This window comes from Thamnophis elegans, chromosome 1 (genome assembly GCF_009769535.1).
Source record: "Thamnophis elegans isolate rThaEle1 chromosome 1, rThaEle1.pri, whole genome shotgun sequence".
Lineage (NCBI taxonomy): Eukaryota > Metazoa > Chordata > Lepidosauria > Squamata > Colubridae > Thamnophis > Thamnophis elegans.
In genome coordinates this window covers 46270864-46298397 of record NC_045541.1, presented here as the reverse complement: position 1 = coordinate 46298397, position 27534 = coordinate 46270864, and the positions used below count along the sequence as shown (strand labels likewise).

The following is a 27534-nucleotide window of genomic DNA, read 5'->3' as shown; positions in this document are numbered from 1 at the left end:
TCTTTGTCAGATATACAGTGAATTAGCTTCTGACCAGAAACATTATTTTAATTAAGAGTATTATCTAATGCTCCTGAGGTATGAAACAATTAAAATGTCTAACTGAAACAAATCGTACACTAAATTAAGTCTTGTAAAATAAGTATCTTGAAAAGCTGAATTCTAGGACAATAAAGCAATGAAATGAAATGTAAAAAAAAGTGATCGTTTTCAGTTGTATATACCAGTGAGAAAACATCTGGCCTATAAAAAGGGGAATAAAAAAGTAATTCAGTCTCCAATAGGTTAGGTGAGTAAAATAAAGACACCTTTATGTTGACCTTGACCTTGGGACAATAAGTTAAATAGAAGCAACAAGTGTGTGGCAGTAGTAAAAAAAAAAGCCAATACAATCCTTGGTTGTATAAACAGAGACAAAGAATCAAAATCATGTGAACTGTTAGTACCGCTTTAGAAATCCTTAGTACTTGAACACTACACCCATTTTGGTCACCCATTGCAAAAAAGACACTGAGATTTTGGAAAAAGTCCAAAGAGCAACTAAGATGATTAAAGGCCTGGAGATTAAAACATATTAAGAACGGTTGCAGGATTTGGGTTTGGCTAGTCTAGAGAAAAGAAGGACTTTGGATAACATGATAGTATTCCAGTATTTCAGAGGTTGCCACAAAGACAAGGGAGTCAACTTATTTACAAAGTACATGTAGGCCGGACAGGAAACAATGGATGGAAACTAATCAAAGTGAGAAGCAACCTGGAATTAAGGAGAAATTTCCTAACAGTGAGGATAATTAGCCAGTGGAACAGCTTGCTGTCAGAAGTTGTAGGACCATGATGGCGAACCTATGGCATGTGTGCCGGAAGTGGCAGGCAGAGCCACCTCTCCGGGCACATGAGCCGTTGTCTGTTGCTCGTCTGGGTTCTGGTACGTTGGTCAGCTGGTCTTCATGTGCGTGGGAGTACTGGAAACCGGAAAGCAGCCGCCCGGCCAGCTGGTCTTTGTGTGCGCATGCATACCAGAAACTAAAAGATCAGGTGGCTGGTGCGCATGTGCGTACCCGAAACCGGAAGATCATCTTCCTGGCACACACATGCCCACCTGGCAGCTTTTCCAGTTTCCGGCACACATCTCCCCCCCCTCAGGTTTCGGCACTTGGTGCCGAAAAGGTTTGCCAACACTGTTGTAGAATGTTTTAAAGAAAAGACTGAACAGTCACTTGTCTGAAATGATACTATAGGATATCCTGCTTGGGCAGGGAGTTGGACTATAAGACCTCCAAGATCCCTTCCAGCTCTATTCTGATTGATTGACCATCTCATACATGATTTACATGTGAGATAATAAGAATGGCAATTTTAATCTTGTCTCCCTATTACATAGCCCCCCAAAAAGGGTTAAAGCTGTGAGGCATCTCCTGAAATCAATGTGTTTTTGCATTAAAAAAAAGCAAGATGAACATTTTTACAGAAAGAAATATATAGAATTTAAACAACTCCATACCATTTTTCTTTGAACTTCAGACATAACAACTCTATTGATTTTTTACTGCTATTAAATCTGCAAAATGTTTTCAGTTTAAGAAACCGTTTCTTAAAACAAGTATGCAGTAGAAACCAATTACCCAGAATTTGCATACCAAAATAACATCAGTTCAGTGCAACTGTGCCAATAGTTAGCCCCCCCCCAGTTATGAAAGTTCTCGGTTATGTGCTAATACTAAGAAAGAGGAACTATTGTTTAGTTGGCTAAGGAAACATTATAGAAAAATGGACACAGCAGCATAACCTCCAAAACTCTTATTTCCTTATTATAGGAACCTCTCTCTTATAAGCTGTTCAAAGCAGGTTTCTTGAAAAGGCTTGAAAAGCCAGACTCATTAATTCAACACCAGGTTGTTCATTTGTATTTGTGTGTGCGTGTGTGTGTGTGTGTGTGTGTGCATTAATGAGTCTTTAAAAAGAAGCTAACAACATTTTAACATTAAAAAAAAAATCTTCTCTCCCAGTTTATAGAAAACTAATCAAAAATAAAATTAAGAAGGAGCTGTAAGTTCTATAAAACAGAAAAGAACTTCTTTGTGGCTCTCACAATACAGATTTATTTTGGTGCTTATGACTGGGTTGCGTCTTTTGAATTTTTTTTCCTGCTTACTCAATAGAGCAGCAGGGGCCAGTGTTTAAAAATAGGAGAATTTAAAAAAAAGATGTTAATCACCAGACATGCTACTATGGTAAAGAATGGAAGAATTTATGTTATCCATATCTGTGTCCTATACTTTTAAATCTTTTATCCTTAACACTGATCATCCAGGGCTTACTTGTGTGTCCCCCCACCCTTCAAAATACTGGCATGCAAGTAAACCCTGCACATACTCTTGAGAGATGCTGATGTGGAACTTCAATGTGTATTTGATATTGAAAAGGTACTTTTGTTGAGCTTTTGAATGTGTGTGCATTTTTCATATGTTCTTATCTTACTGTTTTAAAATTATTCGTGTAATTAAATAGCACGTGGGCTATGTATGAGAGTCTTTGAGTCACTCTTGACCCTTGGCAACTTCCTGGAGCAGTTCATGAACCTCTCTGTGAGTAAAGTAAAACATTAGAACTGAACAACGTTGTTGTTCGAGCTGGGCTTGTGACTGGCAAATAGGTTGCAATAAAAAGCTAATCAAATCTGTTGTTTAGACTTCTATAACAGTGGTGGGTTGCAGGAAGTATGTCCCGGTACAGGCATGCTGGAGCCTGCCCGGAGCACCAGATAGTGTTCCGGTACGGTGCTCCGGAGGGCCCGCCCGCCCGCGCTCTTTACCGGTCTTTTAAGCCTTAGGCGCTTCCGTGCACACGCACGGCGCGTACAGGATTATATATATATATATATATAAATCAAAACATTAGGAAAATGTCATAAGGGAGATGTGTTCACTGAAAGTAATGTAAAAGAGATGAGCTATTCTCTTTGTTTTATAACCTGTGGGCTGCGCAATCCAGATTTACTTAAACTAAAAACACTTCTGTTTTTTCCTCCCTTTTTGGGGGGTGGGGAATAGAGAAATGTTTTGAAAACAGATTCTCACTTAAGAAAACTTCAGTGGGTGAGAACAGAATAGGTTTTGTTGTTGTTGTTGTTTCCTACTGAAAATTGTTCTCTGTGTTTCAATAATGTTTTAAAAAACACCTCCGCCCCCCAGATAAATTTTCTGTAAATTGACTGGTAGATACTCCCAGTACACTACTTTTTCTTGAAGATACAGCTAGTATCTAATTCTTTCTGTTTTCTATGACCAGAACACTTAAAACAGTTCAGATTTGACACCAGCAGTATACAGAATGCTTAAGTTGAATTTTATTCTGTTACAGCTCAAAACAAACAAACAAAAAAAAACAACCACAATTGTATGCAGCTACATTGACTCCAACATATATTCTGTTATCTCAGACAGCTAGCTTGAACAAACCAGAGTAAAGCAAGATAGAAGACATGCTCTTGTTTAGTTACTAAACCTGGCAAAACTACTAACTTACTTCTTACTTTCTTACTCATCCAGAAGGTATTCTCCAGGAAAGATGACATGTTAACTCATTGATCAAAACCTGGTTGTTAACTCATAACCTTCAATAAGAATATTTCCTTCACTTTTTTGAATTTCAACATTTGAAGTTAGTACCATCACCAACTCTCCAGATTACCGGTAGCTAGCTGCCCACTGCTCAGATATGTATGGTGTTCCTCAGAAACCAACTCATGATTATCACATTTTAGAGTAAATCACTGGTCACATTACTTGGCTGATATCCAGTTAGGACTTGCAGTCATGCATAGTTGAGTGATGCATCTTGCAGGAAGACCTGATAGTGATCATCTGAGTGATCCATATTGAAATTCTCCAGTCATGCTACTAGCCTCTGTAGCCATAATACCACTTGACCTAATATAGGATTCAGACACTACTGCCTTTGATAAGTGGCTCTATCATGACTACCTCCATTCTAGAGGAGCGATGCAGTAGTTAAAGAGCAGCACTGCAGGCAACAATGCTTTGTCCACAGGCTGGAGTTCAATCTTTCAATCTCCCATTCTTCTGAGGTTGGTAAAATGAGAACCTATATTGCTGGGGACAATATGCAAATAATGCTTTTACATTGTAAACTGTCTAGGGTATGCTGTAAAGCACTATGGGGCGGTATATAAGCCTAAAACGTTATTGCTCCTGCTATACTTCAAGCAAGGTTTTCATAGGCATCAACCATGGATTAGAGTATGTTTGTCCTGACCCTATCCACCAGCGCTCCCCAAACTTTTTTCCTTCATTACCCAAAACTGCTTATCAGAAATCTCTTATTTAAATATCCCTGTTGTGATTTGAGTAATGGGTTTGTGTATCATTAGCCAAAGAAAAACCACTTTACTTAAATTTTAGGTAATTTACCCAGGTTTGAAAGAAGTACTGCTATTATAAACACTACACAGAGCACACACTGCATTTGTGAGTAAATCCAGGAGCACGATGCTTGTTCCAAATTCAACAGACTGAGCACAGGTGTGCTCTTTGAGGAGCCAATGGGGCAGAATTAGGAGCTAGTGAATGGATTGGGTCCTTGGAATTCCTCTCTAAATTAAGAAGAGAACAAAGATCAGCCATGTTTGGCTCTATACAGAAACTGCCTACAAAGAGATTGTGAAACAGCTTTCATGAAAGAATCTTCATCAGCAGGTTTGAGAGGTCTGGGGACTGGGGAAACTGTGGCTAAGACAGTTTGTCTCTTTTCAGAGAGATAGTGGTCTCACTTCTTTTCTCTCTTAACTTTTTTAGGAAGCTGCATGTTATAGGTTTCATTGGAGTTAAGAACCTTCAGAAAGGCAAGTGTATTGCATTACTGGGAAAAACCTCCTTCTATCCTGGATAAAAGAAACTCCAATGCAAAAAGAGGAATAGAATGTGGATCTTGGAAAGTTAAAGGGCCAGATGTACTTGAAAGAATATTTCCTGCAGTGTTTAAACATTTATAAAAGAATATATGTGGTACAGTAGATGATAGGAGAATAACTGAGACAGATTTGAATTTGGATTTGGAGTTTTTTTTTTAAAAATGCTGCTTTAAAAAGTGGTGTGGTGAAATATGCTGTGGATCTGAAAATGGATTTTAAAATGTTTCGTGTATAAGAGTGATATGGAATACAATGCCAAAACTGATTTACAAATGAAACCGTTGATGTCTTAATAATTAAAGGGCGCATACAAATAATAAATCAAAAGAGTGATCTGGAAAGCCTTCTTATCTGGATTTACAAAAGGAATGTGTGAAACCAAGGAGAGGAGACAAAGAGAAACTTCTGCAGCTGCTCTTGAAAGAAGACAAAGAGAAAATGTTAAGGAATCAATTTGGGACACTATTTGAAGGGACAAAAGATGGAACATTTTTTTAAATAGAAAGGTTGTAAAATGAATCTGCTTGATCAGGGAAATATATATTATTGTGTCAAATGCAACACATACACACACACATACATATATATATACACACATACATACACACACACACACACATATATACATATACATGTATATGCATGCTATTATTTCCGATTTATAATGGGATTTCAGCTTGACCGGAATTGAATCATAAGGAAGCTATTTTGTTAAGTTATCCAAGTTGTTTACACTTGCCTGGAGGAAGGGGGAGTCGTCTTGTATTTATTTATTTATTATTTTTTTAAATCTCCTTTCACTTTTAGTTTTTAGTTTTTATATTTTATTTAATTCGGGTTATATTTTGATCTTTGTATTTGTAAACCTTAATAAAATTATTGTAAAAAAACAAACTCTCAATGTTTCCCAAGGCAGTATGAATTACTTCTCATACTGAGCTAATAAAACAGGGAACTGATGCAACCTTTTATGTCGTCATAAATAAGACAGAGCTTTTAGCTCTAGACAAAAGAAATGGGAAGAAAGCAGATAAGAGTAAAGTTGTAAACAGGGTACCGGTTGCAATTGTGTTGTAACTGTAACCTTTCTTCTACTAAATATTATTAAGCAAGATTCTTGTTCTATGAATTAACTGTTGCCTGTTTAGACTGCAAAGAAAGAAATCTGACAAGCTAGTAAACACTTGGGATCATTCAGCTTTTGTTACATTACTATATGGAATACTTGACACCCACACGTTATTTCATAGGAACTCTATGGGGAGCTTTTATTTTGTGCACAATCGTGTATAATAGTTGGACAACCCCTGCCTGACCTGATACTTTCAAAACTGTGGTAACAGTGTCCAAATAATGTGGAGGATATCAGATCGGGGAATACTTCAATAGAGATTGGGTCTAGTGAAGCATTATGTCAGAGCAGTTCAGAAAGGAGAAATAATAATCTCCATCAATTTGAATTGCTAGATCTGTTGGAATTTCTTTTTCAGAAAGTACAAATCTCATCATCTCCTTCTCTTGACCCTCAGAACTATTTACACTTGTGATATTTCTATAGGCACAGACAGACACCGACTGTTGGTGGCTGTAAATGGCCAACTGGATGGGGTCTCTACTGGTTTTTGGGGGAAGCCAACATTTGCAATGGTAGATTTAACATGTCTGCTTACTTCAGTTCAGAAGAGGCTTTTAAAAACATATTAGGTCAAGTGTAGGCTTACACTATAATTTTAATACTATAAAAATTGAGACAGGGCTAGAAAAAAAAGGGGGGGGATCCTGTTCTGAGATTTCAATTGACTAAAACCTGGATTATCACAAGAGTTCATTCTTTTACTAACAAAGGAAGGAGAACAGCAGCATTTCAAACATCTTGTATTAGTATGTTTTTAATCACTGAAGTAATCCTTAAATCTGGATACAACATACCAATTAAAAAGTGAATAATTGTAAGTATGTACATTTTGTTATTCATCTTAGAACAAAAAGTCACCTTAACACCCATTCTCACGTTTAATGTAAATATCAGGAAACAGACTCAGACTCAAACAGTTCTAATAGCAAGTCTAGAAGTACTTTGGTCCATTGTTTAGTTTGTTTCCAGGAAATCTTGCTTTCTGTCCTTGTTTCCAGATTTTATTTATTTATTTGATTTGTATCCTGCCTTTATTATTGTCTATAAATAACTCAAGGCAGCAAACATATCCAACTTACCTTCCTCCTCCTATTTTCCCCACAACAACAATCTTGTGAGGTAGTTTGGACTAAGAGTTTGTGTGACTGACCCAAAGTCATCCAGCCAGATTACTTTGGTAACCCATCACATCATCAGGCCAAAATTTTAAAGACATCTACAAAAAGGAGGAGTCCATTGATTGCAGTCCTTTTTGGTAAAACAGAAAGAGTCAATTACTATTAGGAAAATGTTTGATGAGGGGAAAAAACACCCTACACAGAACAAGATTAAGCACCAGTGAGACCAATTAATGGAATGTAAATTAGGTTCTTAAGCCCTTCTCTTTTACAAAAAAAAATCACAGTGCTGAACTTCTAAACACCTTTTAATTTGCCCTTGCTCTTTAGACAAGATGAAATACATTGCATAGCTAGGAACTGACACTTAAAAGAAAAAAAAGGTTGAGACTGAGTTCACATGGACACAGAGACATCCAAGAAAATAACGTCTCAGAGCTGAACTTGCCAATTGTTTTGTTAGCTAGCTGAAATAAATGGGAACTGTCTGTGCAAAGAATGTCCCTTTAGCAGCTCAGAATGAACTTCAGGTCTGGGTTCCATTTAGTCTCTTGTAAATTTTAAGGCGTTCAATGTTACAGTGAATTGACAAATTTTACATACCTACATTTTAAAAAACAAGTACTGCATTGATGTTAATGTGTGAAAAGGGTCCCAACCCCCAGGAGCCAGAATTCCCACAATTGTCCACTGTGGTAACAGGATATAATTGCTTACTTACTTGGCAGCAAACTTTACCATCTGCTTACTTGCATGGTCTCCCACAGCCACTAAAGCCTGGATGTTAAACTGCTGCTGACGTATGACTAAAAAACACTGTTTTCCTAAAAAAAAAGACGAAGAAATAATGCAAGTGTTTCCAGGACAAATTACATGGTAAGTTTCTGAATGAATAATAAAAAAGGTCTATTCCTTTAATATCAGGCCAGCCTTTAGACGTATAAAGCAAAGTACAATCACAGACATGTACTGCATAGTCTTTGCTGTGGCTTTTCCACCACAATAATCTTGAATTTATTTTTCTTGTTTTTGTTAAAGGAAATTGTCCTTCAGGGAAAAAATAACAGGGAATAGTATATACAAAAGCTCAGACTTACTCTTGTTAAACAATAAAAATAATATGATGTAAAGAATAATGTAGTTATTTATGTGTAAAGATATGCAAACATTTTAGATGAAGACACACATACCATGGCAATACCTCCAGATTTAAGGTAACTAAGCTTCAAAGCAGAATAGGCTGATTCTGAGATTTCTAAACCACCTCAGTGGTTTTACCTTTTTGGCACGTTCAAAGTACTTAATAAATATCATTGAACAGAAGGGAGAAGACAGACACTGAACAAACACATATGCTTTTTCAGTTATTTATTTAATCCAGAGTTAAGCAACCTGATGCTTTGTAGATATTTTAAACCACAATTAGAACTGAAGTGTAAACTATTTGGAGGCTACAGGTTGCAGATTCATGCCCCATTCTTTACTAGACTATAATTTACTTCAGGTAGCGCAGTAGCAGTAGCAATGTCAAGCAAAGCCTCCAGAGCTGGCTTTCTATAGGTTTCTCCAGTACCCTATGTTGGATGAGCATTTATCATTTTAATTTGGCTATTCCAAGATGTCAAAAATGAAATTCAGCCTCTGTAGTTCTGCCTTTTCCAACTCATCTACCATTTCTTCCTGGTTGCCCAGTACAAAAATGGCATCATAATTGTGAATCAAGCTCTATAAGCAGGTAGCTTAAACTGGATTGGTTATCATGTTTAAAATACTCTAATCTTTCTCTTACCAATGTCTCTTTTGACAGATTTGATTTCAGAAAGGTATATGGTATACTTGTTTCAAGTAATGGTAATAAATAAAAATTACAAACAAAAAAATGAACTCAAATATTTAACGCAGGTATTAACTACAGCAAATAAATACTTTATGAAGAAAAAATGAAACTAAAGACCACATAATTAGTGGATGTAACAACATTGCTCAAACAACATCGTGACAGAATAGTCACTATGATTCTTGGCCATCTGCACAAAAAAATAAAGTTACACATTTCCAGAAGTAAAATGACCATAAAATTGAGCAAGCAGTTGAAAATTATGCTAAACTTTTGTGGGATTTTCATTTACCAACTGATCACCTTCTACAACACAATACACCTGATGTAACAATAATTAAAAAATAATAATTGTGTAGCTATAGCTAAACCTGCGAACAAAAGAATCAAGGAAAAAAGAACTGGGAAAAGATGAAATATAGGGATTTAACATTCAAAATAGATAGATTACGGGAAATTTTTGCAGAGACATTCCTACAGTTATTGGCACTGGGTGAAATTAAAACAGATTAAATATATTTTATAAGAATTAAATATTTGTACTATATCAGCTACATATTTGCAAAGAAAAATGATGGGGACATGTTACAGCTTATAATATTACTTGTTAATTCCTAGAACTATCTAAGCCAACTAGATAATTGGCTAGAAATCAAATTTTCAAAGAGTACCAGCCAAAGATGTGATTCTTCATGTCTTTCATTGTGCAATGTTATTTCTAATAATAATACTTAATAGAATAATAACAATATAAACAATATTTTGGGAATTTCCTGTTAATGCCTTATTGTAGGTTAGTTAGTTAGTAAGTTATCCCATAGAACAAAACAGATATTGTACTAAAAGGAGTTTCAAAAATTCATTTTCAAATAATTTTTAAATAAGAACTTGCAATTAACTCTATTCTGTAATACATTTTTATGTATTTTTTTATTCAAAAGATTAAAATACAAACTGCAAAAGAATACAAAAACAAAGCAAAACTAGACAAAACAAAAAAGTGCATAAAAAGGAAACAAACAAACAAACAAACAAACATGCACATTATTTCTCCTAGTTGAATACTGAATGTATTTTAAGAATAATAGTTTCCTCCGCTTGTGAAACAGGCCAGTTTATGAAATTCTACAACTCTTTTTGACCTGGCATCTATCTACTATATAGAAATAATATAGAAACATATGAAAAGAGATATTTATTCTGATACTATAAACTCAACATTATGAAGTAATCTGTAAATCAATACAAGAGCTTTGAATTGGGCCTCAAACATACTTGGAGCCAACAAATGATATTACTAGCATAATCATAAATATTAATTCCGGCTACTATATTTAATATCAATTGAAGTTTCCAAACCACATTTATGGAAGACTCACAAAAAGCATAGTACAATAATCTAACTGAAAGTATATGAGGGTATGGAAAAGTGCACTAAAGTCTTTGGTGAATTCAATGGAGAATTGTATAATATTCAATGGAGAATTGTATAATATAATTGTCTCCAATAGTAATGTCTACTGAGAGATGCTATGAGAGAGCAATTGGGAAGAAAAAAAATCAGGAGAATAAAAATGCTTATGATGTCTATTTTATGATGTTGAATAGGACAGAACAGGACTTTATTGACCTGTTTACAGTTCCCCTACAGAAGTAATTACGATTTTATAGGGGGTCACCTTGGGGAAACCAACCAGAAACTGTTAAGACAGTAACAGGTGCAGGGGCTACCCTTGAAAAGCATTCAGAGACTGCAGCTAGTCCAGAATGTGGCCGCGCGAGCGATATTGGGTGCACCAAGGTACACCCACGTTATACCTGTCCTCCGCGAGCTGCACTGGCTACCAATTGGTCTCCGGACGCAATTCTAGGTGTTGGTTATTACTTTTAAAGCCCTACATGGCTTAGGGCCAGCGTACCTTCGTGACCGCCTAATGCCACATACTTCCCAGCGGCCAGTAAGATCCCACAGATTGGGCCTCCTTCAGATGCCGTCAGCCAGACAGTGTTGGCTGGTGGGCCCCCAGAGGAGAGCCTTCTCTGTGGCTGCTCCGACTCTTTGGAATCAGCTACCCCCAGAGATCCAGACCATACCCACTCTCATGGCTTTCAGGAAAGCTGTAAAAACCTGGCTGTTCTGGCAGGCCTGGGGCTGTTGACCTCATTGTTGAGGTCCAGCCCTGATTAGAATGAATGTATGTGGTGTGATTTTAAACTGTCTTTTTTTTTCTCTTTTTTCTCTCTTTTTTTTGTAAGCCACTGGGATTGGGCGGCATATAAATTTTGATAATAATAATAATAAAATAATAATAAGGAGAAACCCAGGCAGACTTGCAAAATTTTATTACTACATTATTGTATGTCTCAGTAAAGTACAATTCTAGTCTTCCTATGGAGTCAGTTTCCAGATCTGATCTATCTAGTAGGGATGAGAATCAAGATGTACTCAAGGAGAATCAAGGTTTGTTATTCTAGGTCCATGTGAGCATAGTGGCAGTTTTAAAATCTTGATGATTTAGTAGTTGAAACTCCTCTTGCATCAGAGCAACCCACATCTTAATGAACTATGCTAAAATGTTTTTAACATTAACATTTTGTCAAGACTTCCCTATTTCAACTTGGAATTGAATGTGACTGTCCAGTTATTAAGTTGTAGACAATATGCTTTATAATCTGCATTGGCTTTTTTATTTGTAGCACTTTAAAACCTCATTCTTTTTGAAGAATGCCACATGTTATTAGATCATCTTCACTGATCGTTTAATTGTATTGTTTTAACAACTTCTGCTTTATACTTTAATCTACTCGATGATAAACCTTGTAAAAAGCAGCATATCACTTAAACAATTTTTCAATCTATGAATACATAATAAAACTGAGAAATACGTAAGCCTAGTGAGCTTTCTGTTGATAAATCATCTTTTTAGTTTGCCCATGGCAATGAAATGTAGCATGCAAGCAACTTCAGGTGCATCTTGGCGCATCTACGTGACTTTTCTCTTTTATGAAGTGCACAATTTACCAGTGGGCTTCTGGTACAATTTGTTAATTGTCATCTATAAGACATATAAAGTTGTATATGACTTTTAAAAGGTTATTTGTGATATTGTCCAAGAAGGATTGTGTTTGCATGTCCTGTAAGATTTCACAGAGTGGGCATATTCTGAGTTCTATCAACAAAACAGTACCATCCTGTAGGACCAAGTCATACCTCCTTCTGTTCCTGTCACCACCATCTGGAATACCATCTTCCCAGAGGCCAGAGAAATTTGTGATCTTAACTGGTGGATGATGGGTAGTTAGTATTTTTATCTGTATTTTTTTGCCCCAATTTTCTGTTTCAGTGGATTTAAACTTATTTTATAGTGTTTAACATTCACACCGTCTTGAGTTTTTGAATTTGGTGATGTTTAAAACCAAAATGTTATGCACAGATCACAAGAATGTGAATACATGGAAAAGAACATATGATAGCAATGGAAGTAGAAGTGGAAAAAGATAGGATGTATGGGATGTAAGCAATAGAAATACATATAAGAAACACACCAGGACAAGGAGATAATGCTTGAGCTTTTCTGACTCATGACAATGTCAAAAGAAGCAATCTTACCTTTTGCTCTACTAGTATGAATCCTACCACGAACCCAAACAGTTTCATCAGCTTTCTCTCCTGTCAAATCCTTTATTCGTACCAACACACGATCTGGATATAAAAGATATAGTGACATATATTGAGAACACTTTATTCATATTTACATGAAAAACTATTTATTAATCTCTTAGCAAAATTGTGGATTGAATCCAGGCTTATACTTGTTAATATGTTGCTGGGAATGGGGCAAAACAGCAATTCTGACTCTTCTATAGCCCCTGTATTCCCCTAAAATTTAGGTGGATGATAAAATGGAATTGGGGAACAGGGAAGATGAGGAAAAACTGCAGAAATTTGTCACTGTGCGCTCCTTGTCCATAAATGTCTCTATGAATATTTGAAAATCTAATGTTTTAGATTCAAAAGACTTTAACATTTAATAATAACTTTGAAACTTATTTCAAATTTTGTTATGGAAAAAAGTTCAAAATAGTTGAATAGTTAAATACCAGAATAATTCAATATAATTTCCTTCTTAAATAGATCTGTTTAAAATAATAAAAGATTAAAAGCTGTATGTTCAGAAAATTCAGAACATTACCTCTAGTCATAAGAGAAATGAATCTCGTGAGTACTTTTATAAGTGATGTAGAAAATTTCTTAATTTTATGTAACACATTTAATGTCCTGCCTCACTACAGATTAAGAACAATATTCTTTTATTTTTCTTTTCCTCATAGACACTAGAACGACCAAAAAATAAAAGCTGCTGGAATGGCCTACCAATAAATTGTAAGAGAAACAAGTACAGATGGCTTTTGCCTATGAGCCCTGAGAATATCATCTCTCATCAAGACTTATCTATGCATATCAGTATAAGAACTACTATCTCCTGACAAAATGTCATATGCATTTGATAACTATGTAAACATATTAATTAATTAGATGACACCAATGGCACAAATTTCTCCCATATAAACTTTCTTTTTTTGTCTAGATGATCAATAGTCCTGCAGTATTGTATAATTCCAATATTCATATATATGTTTCTATAATGGAAATGGCTACAACATAGCTATAGGAATTTGTGAATACAGGTAATGCTCGACTTATGACCTCAATTGAGATCAGAATGGCTGTTGTTAATCAAGACAATTGTTAAGCGAGTCATGCCCAATTTTACAATATTTTTTGCTGGGATTGTTAAATGAATCACTGCAGTTGTTAAATGAATCAAGTGGTAAGTGAAATCAGCTTTCCCCATTGACTTAGCTTGTCAGAAGCCAGTTGGGAAGATTGCAAATTGTGATCACATGACCCTGAGATGCTGCAACTGCTGCAAATACAAGCTCGTGCCAAGTGTCCAAATTTTGTGAAGATGTTGCTGGGGTCATAAGTATGGCAACAGGTCATAAATCACATTTTTAAATGATATTGTAACTTTGAACGGTCACTAAACGATTGGTTGTAAGTCAAGTAATAGTAATGGTAATGTTGGGATATGTCCATGGAGGTTCTGTCATCCAGGTCATGGTTGTCCCAAAGGTGTTTTTTTTTCAAGAGGCAATTGGACTTTCTGGGTTTTTTTTCCGAAGATGTTTTTTCTCATCCAAGAAGCTTCTCCAGCTCTGACTGAATAGTGGGGAAAGAAAGGATTTATACTCCTTTATACCCCATTTGCATTCTCTTAGTCTTTGAGGCCATCTGGATGTTTATCTGTGTCATCAGGGTCACCTGAGTGGTGCAAATGGGTGTGGAGCCTTCTTGGAACTGTTGAAAGGACTGTGTTATATCCAGTGTTATACTGGATATAGATGTCATATCCCTTCCCCTCTATTGGGAGAGGGTTGTTCAATTTTGACATAGATGGCCTTTTTGACCCCTCTTTCAAACCAGCGGTCCTCTCTGTCCAAAATGTGGACTTTGCTGTCTTCAACAGAGTGGCCTGTGTCTTTTAAATGCAGAGGGACTGCTGAATCTAGTCCTGATGTGTTTGTTCTCCTATGCTGTGCCATGCATTTATGAAGTGGTTGTTTTATTTCACCAATGTATAGATCTGCGCATGGCTCACTGCATTGTACTGCATATACCACGTTCCTCAGTTCGTGTTTTATTCTTGAAGTGGATAAGTTTCTGCCTTAATGTATAATTGGATTTGAAGTGTGCATGTATGTTGTGTTGACTGAAAATCCACCTAAGAATATCGGAAAAGCTCAAACTGCCTCCATCAAAGCTAGAAACAAAACTAATTTGAGGCCACAATCAGCACTATGTTATTTATTGTATTATTACTTCTCTGTATGTTTTACAGAATTTTGAAACTGACCTGGTTTTTCCTGTGACTGTATCATTGGCAATATTCCATACCTTTCTTTTGCATAATCCTGAAGAGAGAAGAACAAAGTATAATAAAGTGCCATAATCGAACAGTCATGCTTTGAAATATTTCACTATAATTCCTCATGGGTGAACAACATATTCTACATATGAATCTTAGAATTAACTAATCTGCACGCTAGTCTGAGATTCTGAAATATACAATAGCAATGGAGTTCAAAATAAATTAACCTCAGCACAATGAGATACATGAATCACTCACCATGTTACGCATATATGTCATCAATTAGTAACATTCAGTCCTATGTACTAAATTACTTTCATCATTTATTAATAGTGATAAGCACAGGAAAATGTGCACCACCTATGACTTAATTCTCTTTCAATTTTTGCTTGAAGCATGGTATAATGCGAACCATGAGAACTGTATAATAACTATACTTCTCTATTGTAATTATAAAAGGATAGAAAATAAAAGTTACTAATACTGTTAACAGATGTAATTCATGTGTTCAGACATAACTTATGAGAATGCACTACTTTCTGAGGAGAAATTGGACTATGGCATTCAATATCCCAGTTAATCTGAAGAACTTCAAACCCTGAAACAAAGTTCATTGGTTATTTAGGCTTGCACTTGACAGGTGTGTAAATGGGAACAAAAGAAAGTATTCCCAGAAATAGGGCTATGCAAAATATATCATGCACTAAGGCATAAAAATAGAAAAGCAATCATAAAATGAATTGAAATTAAGGTATTAACACTACAGTAAAATGTATGTCCTGAACAATGCAAAAATGATGTGCAGCAAGTTTTAGTCACATTATGCTCAAGTTGGAGATTTTGAAAAGGAATATGTTTTTCAATCAATCTGAAACAGTACATTCTTTTATTGAACCATGTTCAAACTCCCATTTAGACAAATAATTTGATCCTTGCAGAACATTCATTACTAAGAACATTTCAAAAATTCATGTATCCAATTCTATAAAACAACAATTTTAATAAATTCTGCTCTAAAATAAAATTTGTCATAGCAAAAGAAACCTGAAAACAGCTTGAACAAACTTCTTGAACACGTACATTGTGAACTTGAACAAGTTCATATCATTTACACTTTGTAAACAAAAATGGTTCTGAACAAAATGTGACAAAAATACTTTTAGTACGACAAGCTGTCATAAATATATGCATTTGGAACAGAATATTTTAATTTTACTAATGGGTACGCAGAACCTTTATTCATGAGTACCAAACCCTTGATATAAACAGAGTATTTTCCAGTTCTGTGAAAATTTCCTGTAGCAAATCTGTAGGAAGTGTCAATAAGGGAAATAAAAGTCTACCACTGTAAAATTCTCCCACATTTCAAGGACAGAACATCAAATCAGGGAAAAGTTGCAGTTTTACAGAAACACAATTTTCAGAGACAATGAAGCAATAGAAGCAGTGAGACCTAAATCAATTTTCTTTGAATATTACATGATTTTAAACACCAGGATAACTTTGGTTTGCCTACTTTTAGTCCATTCCTATTATCTGCAAAAATAAGTTGTATTTGGCTCTCATTTTGCTTTTTTTTACCATGATAGATTTTGAACACAGATGTCCACTTCTCAGTGTTACACACAACAGTGTCATACACCTGTTTGACTGTGTTTTTAATGAATCTTGTCTCCTCAAAACCCAAGTTTTCTCCCAAACTTACTTTGAAAAAGGCTTCCTTTGTAATGTGCATGCCTTTTTTTTGTCTTGGCTTTTCTCTCTTTCACACACAAATACACAAAATACATGGGTTATTCAGGTGAAAGGGGACAATTTTAAAAGATGTTGAAGCCACCTCCTATGGGGGTATTATTCACCCTCATTCATTTGACCTATTTTGTCCCAAACCTCTCTCAACGCTTCCAGCCAATTCCCATGCCTTCTAAAGGCAACCAGGAGCGGACAAAAGTGAAAAATGAGGTCAATGGAGAGTCTCGTCCGAAGGGCATCGAGGCGGCCTTGGAAAAGGCCCCAAGAAGAGAAAAGGAAGCAGGATCCCCTCCACCACGGCTCAGGTTTTGTCCCAGGAGCGAGGTGGAGGCTAGGGGCTTCGGGTCCACACGCGGGGCCTTTTGACATTTGCAACGCCCCCGCCTCCCCCGCAATACTCCTCGCCCACCAACCCTCCCTACCAACCCAGACCGCTTCCATCCCTTCGGAAACCCACATCGGCCGGCGGCGGCTCCATTGGGCGGTCGCTGTTCCGTTCTTGATTCTTACGAACGCCGGGCATTTTTACCACATGCAGCGAAAAGCGACGGGGGACGCGGAATGGGCACGCGCACTTTTTTTTGTCCCCTCAAGCTTTCCGTACCACCTGACAAAAGCTGGTCCACCGCCTCTCGCTGGATTCCCCGGGCTACTTTTTTTTTTAAAAAAAACGTTCTATCCGCGTGTCGTCCCGTACCACTTCCGGGCACGTAAAGCACGCCAGGGAAAGCCGAGCACGCTGTAAGCATTACGTCATGGGGGGGAAATGAATCTCCTCGTCTTTCAGGACCATCCTGCCTCTCCTCCCCCCGCCCGCCCAATGCAGTTCGCTCGATGTGTTGTTGGTGGTGACCGGTGTGTGTGTGTGTGTTTCTGTGGGGTTTGAGAACGGGTGTTCTGCACAGATTTTTGGAGGAAAACTGCCTATCCCGTTCAAGATACAATAAAACGGTCATATTTCATACTACTTAAAACGTGTGAAAAAATTGTCCTCTTATGCTTTATTTGTCCTCTTATGGAAGATTTTTGAGTGTATTGTGATTGTGAATGAGTGACCCAGTGTACCTTAAGTGGTGGGATTCAATTTTTTTACTACCGGTTCTGTGGGCGGGTCTTGGTGGGTGTGATGTGGCTTGGTGGGTGAGAAAGGCACTGGATAGGCTAATTGGAAATATGGTTTAATGATGAAGCAGAACCATATGTGTTGTCCTGGGTAGCTGGCCATATGGAGTTGAGAGTGAGGAGTATTTATAATTTCTCTTGGGCTTTGCACTTGAGCTTCCTGTTCCTGTTCAAGAACATGTATTCTATTGGCTGTTATCAGACTCCCATGAGGCCATGTACAAATCTTAGGAGTTTGCCTGAGCTATGTTTGGTTGATGTTTGGGCTGATGCAATGAATGGGACTTGAGCAATTCCTATTGTGGCTGAGGACTAATCCTACCTTTGTTCACACATAGTCAGCGAATTTTTGCCTATGAGAGCTACCTAGATCTCAATAAGATCTTTATCTCTTAAGTACTGACATCTGCTGAGGGATATTAAGAAATGTAGGGGCTGCTTTCTGTCTCTCAATTTCATGTTTCTCAATTTCTCATCCAGGGAAATATAATATTCTGCCTTTTTAAATATTTCTCAAAATATTTTATTTTTCTAAGAGAGGGGTAGGTGCTAACTTTTTACAAGATAAAGTTTATTTTGGAAGGGGTTGTCCTTACAGCAAAGAGTTTTTCAGATTGGATTTAACAACATTTATCTTTGCATTTTGGACTCTTCTCGCTTGTCCTACTAATTTCAAAATGAAGACAACTTTGTATTTTTGTAGATCATGGCTTCATATTGCTTGTTGTCTCTACTGTAGTCCACTAGAGAGGTAGCACACATTAATATTTAGTACTGTACAGGTAGTCCTCATTTAGCAACTACAGCTGGGACCAGCAACTCAGTCATTAAGTGAACTGGCTGCCAAGAGAAAGTATGGCTTTGCTTATGATCTTACTTCAGCTTTCCTTTGCTTTTGTAAAGTCGTAAATATGATGATTGGTTGTAAAGCTACTTTTTCATTATCTTTAAAACTGCAAAGTGTTGCTAAGCAAGACAGTCACTAACAAGAGCTACCTGTAATTCTTGTTCGTAAAGGTGTTTCCCCTCTTTTTCCAGTCATACAAACAGTGGGTGATGTCTCCACAATGATGCTAGAGTTTGTGATCAATAATTGACTCTAGCTCCTATTGGCTATCTTGTGGACATGGTCATTCTCCAAATCTCTGGCCATTGCTTGCTTTACTGGGGAGCATCCCACTTCCTTTTCGTCAAGCATTTCACTGACTAAACCACCTCCTTTCTGCAGATCAGGTATTAGACCACCTGATTTGAGACCTGGGCATTCTATTGAGTAAAACAGCATCTGTAGGGAAGAATGGATTCTGCACAGTAAAATGAGGGAGAAGTTTCTGTTTTATAAAAACAACAAACAAAAATCACACAACCTAGATAACAGCCTGCTTGGACCCAGGCATTGACAAATTGCTTAACCAGCTGTCAACCCATGCCTTTTCTCTTAAGAAAGTGCCACCAATTCCCTTGTTTCAGTTGCCGCTCATTACTTTTGTGAGAGCAGCACCATTGATCCCATTGCTGACATATTTTAAAAATATGTGCTCAAATGGACATAAAACAGTAACATTTCAGTATATGTTTTTAAAATGGATAAAAATCTTCCTTAGGTTGATATTAATTCTCAAGCCAGTCTGAGGAACTAAAGCTCAACCTCATGATGTTTTGGTTATGTCTTTTAAGTGGCACTGACATTATTCTCTACCAATAGAATAAAGCAGAGCAGGATGACATGTTCTAGTTTTATGCCTTGGGTCATCAACATGCAATGCAGTGTGACATTTAGCCTGGCAACACGTTCCTTGGCAACTGCCCACTTTTTTCCTTACCTTGTTTATTTTGTAAAACCTTTTAATTAACAATAATGGGAAATGGCATATTGCACAACAAAGCATCAGCCTCAAACTTAACCTACATTGGTAGCAATGCCGCTGGGATCCATTTAGATTGTAGTAGCATCAGATTTTTTTTTGAAAAAAATTAATAATAATGGGCTGCTTCAACGTACTGTTTTATGATTGATGGGATTTTTCATGATTGCCTGCATTTATCTTGGTAACTATTTCATGAGATTGGGTATAACGCTCTCAAAGTTCAAAATGTGTCCATGGGCTGAAACTCCTGTTATATACTGTCAACGGTACTCTTGCAAAGATATTTATGAATGCAAATGAGGCAAAGAAAATACATACACACACACAATCAATATATATATATATATATATATATATATATATATATATATATATATATATATATATATATATAACAACTATCAATAGAAGATAATGTTTGTAGGTCAAAGTTCAAATGTGGGATCTTGACTGCACTTGATTGTTTTCTTGTAGACATCTCATTACCCAATTTGTAGCATGAGCAGTGCTAGAAGGGAATGTTCTCTTTTTATATACTAATGACTTGCCATGCCACAGTTTTTTTAATAAAGATGTTTTTTTATTTTTGAATAAACACAGACAAAACACACACAAAAACCCCCCACAAAACCATCTTCCATTACAAATTGTAGAAAGTGTGTCCATTGGTTACAAAAACTTCCGTGCATCCCTTATATATTACTATCATCATACCTCAACCTTCATTTGACTATAATTGTTTTTACGTCCTTTTATATAAAATATTCCAGATTTAAAGCAAAATCACATAATGGCATTCCATTAGCTCTTCCCAATATCATCCAGTAATATTACATCTTTATAACATGTTCTAAATAAAAATTGGTTATATTTAATAACAAGAGTTTCTAAACCTCCATTTGTAGTCACCATTTGCAATTTATATTAAATTTCCTCTTATCAAACCAATACATATATATGCATTATTATCATTATCAATCAATTATTATCCACTGTATCCATTATCACTTCATTTTATACATAATGTTCTAAATTTAACTAAAGTTGACTTAATTTTTTATTATAAGCTTTGATTACATAAATCTGTGTCTTTCCAGTAATAATGCAGTCTTTTGTCTCTTGCCATTTGTGGCATTAGTATTCTGGTTATTTCCTTAGTAAGTTTTGTATAGACTGCTCTTCACAACTTACTGCTTATTGCATATCTTGTATAAGCTCAAAACCCACCATCTGCTTCTGCGATCAATTTATCTTTGGTTATCACTAGTGATTCTGACAAAATTTATCTCCTTAGTTGCATCAATTCTTCTCTCTCTTCTTCTTCTATACTTTGAAATCTGGGGTAGAGTTCCAGTCCATCTATCTCCCCTTTCCATATGCCACTCTTTCCATTTCTAACCATTATCAGTTCGCTGTCAATATCAACAATTTTCTTGTCTCTGTTTATTTTTTCCTTCAGTTTTTAGAACTCTGACCTCCACTTTCTTCATTTGATGAACATCTAAAATTTTTCCATCAAATTTTACTGTTCTACAATCTATGTTCTCCAATCTCTTCTCAATTTTCTCAGTTACTTCTAATAATTTTTGAATTTTAAACATAATATTTTGCAATGTTAAGGTTTCTTTTTCATGTTGTGCCATTCTTCCAACTTGTAAACACTGCCACTCTGGCATTCAAAACTTTTTATTAAATTTAAAGCAAGTTCATTTATAATCTTTCAAGACAAGGCTTTCTTTTCATTTCACTCCAGCTGACAATAAAGCTCCTGAAGAGCACCTGTATAAACCACCCATGCTCTTCTCATCATCACTCTCTATAAACAAGCTGAGGAACCTTGAAATGCAAAGTCAAATGATCAAAGAGGAAAAAAAAGACAATATTTCCAAGCCTTCCAAGCCTCCAGCCTCCAAGTGGCAGTGTTACTTCCTTTCACTCTGTTATTACAGCCCTCTTTGTATTCCTTTTATATCTTCTTTATATTCCTTACAGAAAACAAAATTCTTAAATGGAGCAAAAAACAAAACAAAACCCCAGCATTATAAAAATAAGGAAAAAAATTTAATCCATAGGTGCATGTGTGTGTGTGTGTGTATGTGTGCGCACGTGTGTATTAGAAGAAGAAAAACTAATCTGTTCAATTTAAAGAATAGGAAACAGTTGCAAAAGTTCCATCCGTAAAAGAAAATAAAAAAGGATAATACACGGTCCAATGTAGCTTAATTTTGCCGCTCATTCTCTTCTGTTTTCAAATTTAATTTAGCTTTATTTTTTTGGGGGGGGTAGTCTCTTTTATAATAATAAGATTTCCTCACCAGATGGACACACTTTCTCTTTCTGTTTTCCTCCTGTTCCGGAGCTGTCCCAACTTCAGCAGCTTCAATGACTGGGCTTCTGTCGCCAGCAAAAAGAGATTCTCCCTGAGAATCTCCTTGAGGTGTCCCTGAGATCAGCAGGACGTACTCTTCCCTGTCACCGTCTCTTCGGGACGGTTTAGGTCAAAAGGACCGTCCAGCAGCAAAAGTATTGACTGTGATCTTGGAGCGCCAAGATCACACATTGTGTCGTTGCAACGTCGGCTCCTCCTTTCCGCCTTGTCACTGTTAATGAAGAAGTTCTCAGTGGTTCCTTGATTAGGCTCTTGTATCTTAAAAGAAAGCAAACCCCACTCTCTTATGGCACTGATTATGTTACCTAATTGGGTAATGAAACATCTGCAAGAAAAAAAGCAAGCTCAGAGAGCACCAGAGACCCTACTATATGTTACTGCCAGGATATAACAATATCAGAATCATCATATGTATACTTAAGATACTATTTGATTAAGATGGAATATAAAGAATTTCTGTCTCCTGATTAAGGAATTTTGCAATAGAAAAAAAAAACCAGTGACACTACTTAGAATTTTTTTTTTTTGCTACTGTAAACATTTTGGAATTAACCACCTTTGGTGGGAAGGTAACAGCATTCCGTGCACCTTCGGCCTTTAGTCATGCCGGCCATATGACCACGGAGAAGTCTTCGGACAGTGCCAGCTCTTCGGCTTTGAAACAGAGATGAGCTCCGCCCCTAGAGTCGGGAACAACTATCACATATGTGCGAGGGGAACCTTTTCCTATGAAATGATGAGAAGATGGCAAATATAAATTGTGGAAAAATTAAACTTACTGATCTTGCACTTGCCCCCTATATGGATAGAATCTCAATTCTCACAAAATAAAAAAAAAATATTGTATTAATAAAATTGTACAAAAATGATAAGTATTATTCATTGTACTAGGCATTGAAACTGAGCAAACAATTTTTTTGACATAATAATTCAAAATACTTTATTAAAAATATATTTATCTGAATTAAAGGTGGTTATAGTTAATGAAAATCTAAGAGGAAATAGACAATGCAGCCAGTTGTGAAACTGCTAAAATGTATATAGTGTGAAAGTATGCTGCCTGCTTACAAGGCGTTATGCAAAACAAACAAAGCGCCAGTATCTATCTATAAAAAAACATCCTAATAGATGTTTTTGTTTTGCTTGCAAAGAGGAAGCTATTATTTTTTATATCTTCTCTTTGTAAAGAACTGTCAGTAGATTAGTACAATAATTAGAAAAAAATAACTGGAACCAATTTCCCTTGCACATGGTAGTCTCTTTAGTTTTATAATAAAGAAGCACTATTCAATAAGGTGCCAAAAATATGAAAAAGTAGCAGATGAGATTGCTTTGAGCTATTGGTCCATTTGGTGCAATTTTGTCTCCACTGATTGACAGTCTGTTCTGTGTTTCAGAGCTGAATTTTTCCAACTCTACCTGGATATGCTAGTAACTATATTGGGGGCCTTCTGAATACGAGGCATGTAAGAAATATGTTCAACAACATTTAGATACTAAACATTAGGCTAAACTAGACATTGACAGATGTTGAGTATTTTGCATCTGCTCCAAATATGATGCCACTGTTATTGCAGAATCTGTTGAATTTGTGGAAGCATTAGTTAGACAGATTATGGGAACAGCTTTAGATATTGCAGCATAAGGAAACAGACAAGATGCTTGAGTATTAGGCTATCCAATATTTTTCCCCAGGTTTCCTGCTGAAGCAAGTCATTGGTTTTGGAATTCGAGGTTCAGAATGAATGGTAATCCATTCCTGGCACAAGAGAGTGTCATCTGGAAGTTTGTGTTTGGATGGCCCTTGTGTGATGGAGCTCATCTGTAAGATTCTACTCTTTCACTCCTGCTGTTAAATATTTACATGAATATACTGCTGATGCTCATCTGGAGATTTGGAATACAGTACCTCTGCCTCTCTTTTCTATCTGAATCAGAAGGAGCATGAAAACCTAGGTGAGGGCCAAGATAATGAACCTGAAATCAGGTAGGACCAATAAGAGATTCTCAGGTCCTGAAGACTATTGGGTGTTCTGGATGAGGTAGTGCTTTTCTGAAGAAACAGATGCATAGCCAGGCTTCTCCTCAACTTCTATCTGTCACTAAAGCACATTTAGTAACAAGGAGTTTAGTTATAATATCCCTATCTCAATTATTGCAATGGACTCTAAATAGGACTATCCCCAAAGGTGCTCGAAAAGCTATAAATAGTACAGAATGTGACTGCCTGATTATTGTTTGGGATGATTAAGTAATTTGTGCATCATTCTAAGTTGCAATATCAGTTAGAACTTTATTTGTAACTCATTCATGAATATTTTTAGGTGGCTAACAATTAGAAATACCTTGGAGTAGGCGTCCATGTCCCGTTTAAAGGAAACCCACTGATAAAATAAACCAAATTTGGTATATCAACATTATGTAAAAAGTTATTATATAAATATATATTCTATAAAATGTATCTACTAAACGATTCACAAAATCGTCAATAACAGAATGCTGTTATCTTGTGTTTGAGGGAATAATCAGGTTTAATTGCTTTCCTGAAAACCCAAAGGGAACTGAAGACCAGATCTCTTTGGGGAAGGAACTTATCCTTTGTGGTTTTTCAATCAGGCTTTATAGTTGTGAGGTATACAAACCCAGCCAATTGTAGTTTGTTCAATAAAACATGGTTTATCGATGCATGATCTGTCCTGGCTATAGCAAACATTATTGCTGAGATTTATACACTGCAAACTATATTAAATATTTGTAGATAATTTTTGTTTCATAGCTGAAATAATATTTAATTAACTGAAGAAAGCTATTTAAGAAAATAAGTCCATTTTACATTTAGACTAAGTATCAATTAAATAGATGGATTGTAGCCATCTGTTCAGGAAAATGCTAATAAAAAAGCAAGAGGCAGGGTTTAAGAATTATATTTGATTAACATTTTTTTAAAAAAAGGACAATGAAGAAATCTGCCTCTTTTTCTGACAAGGAGTTTTCTTAACAGCTGCACTTAGCAATAATGCAGCTTGACGCACCTGTTCAATTTCAGTCATATAACTATTAAAGGCACAGTGTGTGTTTTTCAAAGAAAATGTAACTATTTCTAGATAAGCCAAATTGCCCAGCTTGCTATGTCTGGAGTGCCTTTTTGTGGCTTCTAAAAAGTCCTTTACCCTGCACACTTGACTGATACACTCTATTGTTCTCCTTCTTAACTGCTAGCATTAAGCAGCTAGATTTTGACTGCTTTATTATGCATGTTAGTCCGTCTAACCCATATCCTGTAATGATGGCTGGCATTTTTTGTCCAGCGTTTTAGACATGTAGCACACAAATCTAGAGCCGGTTTGGTGTAATGGTTAAGGCATCAGGGTAGAAATTGGTAACTTCTCACATTTAACCCTAACTTGAGCAAGAAGCTAGCTGGGTGACCTTGGGCCAGTCACTGTCACTTTGCCCTCGGAAAGAGACAATGCAAAACTATTTCTTAAATCTTGCTAAAAAAAACTGCAGTTGTCCAGGCAGTCAATGGGAGTCAAAAACCGACTCAAAGCCACCCACTTCATCCCCAAACTAGGAAGAGATGGTAAGAGTTGAACATGCGGCTTTTTGCATGCGGAACATGTAGTCTAGATTTTCTGAACATGTAAGCATTTCTTATCTTTGAGGAATTACATATTAAATCATAATGCAGCTCAGTGATGGATTGCCATTTTTTTTACTACCGGTTCATGCGTGCTCGTGTGCATGCATCTAGGCAGGTGGGCGGAGCCTCTCGTTGCCGCTACTACCGGTTCACCCAATCTGGGCTGAACCAGGAGCAACCCACCTCTGATGCAGCTGTATCTAACAACGTATTTCCTCTGTGCAGAGCCTTAGAGCAGGTATGGAGAACCTTTGGTCCATGAACCTAAACTAGCCTTGGAGAACTTGTCCAATAGAATGGGACAACTTGCCACACCCAACTTGCTGCGGCCAACTTGCCATGGTCAATTCACCACGGCAAACTCGCGATAGCTGCAGGGCAATTTAACAATTCTGTTTAATTATTTAAAATCAATAACAAATTATTTTAATTTTTGCAATTCACATTTAATTCAGTTCCTCCTTTTGCATCCTTTCTTTGATGATACAATCATCAAAGATTCTATTTTTTTGATGTTAGTGTAACACTTGTCCTGCAGCGAGTTGGCTGTAGTGAGTTGTTCCTCAGTGAAATGGCCACGGCAAGTTGGCTGTGGAAAGTTGGCCATGGCAATTTGGCCGTGGTGAATTGTCACAGACATGTGATGGGGAACCTATGGCATGTGTACCACAGGTGGCACAGGAGCCCTCTCTGTGGGCACACGAGCCATCACCCAGCTGAGTTCCACCATGCATGCAAGTGCCTCTCCCACTGGCCTGATGGTTTTGGGGTCTCTGCTGCACATGCGGGGGGAGGATGCATGCAGGGGGGTCTCACACACACACACGTGTGTGACCCCCTGCATAGTGACCCCACAGGGTGTATTTGGGGGGGTTGCATGCACATGCGTTGGACCCACACATGCATGTGCAGGGGGTGCATGTAGAGGGTCACACGTGCATGCGTGAGGGCAGGAGCGCTTGGGGGTCACACAAGCATTATCAGGGTGGGGAGCACACAGGGGGTTTATGTGTGTATGTGTGGGGTGGGGCACACGGAGGGCATTGCACTATGGGTGCGCATGCTTTTGGCACTCTGCGACAAAAAGATTAGCCATCACTGTCATAGACCTTTGTCCAACTAAACTCCAAGCTTCTTCCTGATAAAAGGAAACTCCAGTAGTTGACTAAACTCCTTCTGGCTGGGGTATTTTTATTTGCGTCCTATTTGAGAAGAAGAGCAGATCAAACATACTTTTTCTATTTCTGCTGCAGCTTTGCTGTCTTCCACATTTCAAAGAAAGCCACCAGGGCCATTTTTTCCAACCTGTCTCAATCCATCACATGTGGACCTCTCAGGGGAATCTTCTAGTGGGTTGCCGACATTCATAAGAGGAAAGGATGTTGTTTTTCTGGATAGTGTCTGCTCTATTCTTCTTCTATTGAGATACTATCAGCTCCCACTTCATCAGCATTTCACAGACTTTTAAAAAAAGAACTATTTAAAAAGCATTTGAATTGGTATTGTTACCTTCTGCTTATTTATTTTACCTATTGATTTTATTTTGTGGTTTTTTAGGATACTGATCTTTTATTTATAGATCTATGTTAACGTTGGTTTATTAATACCTTGTTTCCCTGAAAATAAGACAGGGTCTTATTTTCTTTTGACCCCCGAAATAAGCGCTTGGCCTTATTTTCAGGGAGGTTTGATTATTTTTGAGGTGCAGGAGGTGGCAAGCATGGTCACCTGATGGCTGCTGCTGTATTGCAATATTTTCGGGGAGGGTTTAATCTTTAGGGAGGGCTTATTTAACGCATGTGCTCAA

At 36.9% G+C, this 27534-nt stretch overlaps 1 protein-coding gene across 1 annotated transcript in view; it reads right to left on the bottom strand.

Moving 5' to 3' along the window:
• Positions 1-17383, bottom strand: part of DARS1 (aspartyl-tRNA synthetase 1) — a 52952-nt gene extending 35569 nt beyond the window's left edge. The window contains exons 1-4 of the mRNA XM_032220490.1: positions 17163-17383; positions 14939-14996; positions 12631-12723; positions 7905-8007 (exon numbers count right to left, since the gene is read on the bottom strand). Of these exons, the coding sequence (XP_032076381.1) occupies positions 7905-8007; positions 12631-12723; positions 14939-14996; positions 17163-17228 (320 nt within the window). The 5' untranslated portion in view covers positions 17229-17383. The remainder of the gene's footprint in view (positions 1-7904; positions 8008-12630; positions 12724-14938; positions 14997-17162) is intronic.
• Between the last annotated feature and the right edge of the window lie 10151 nt (positions 17384-27534).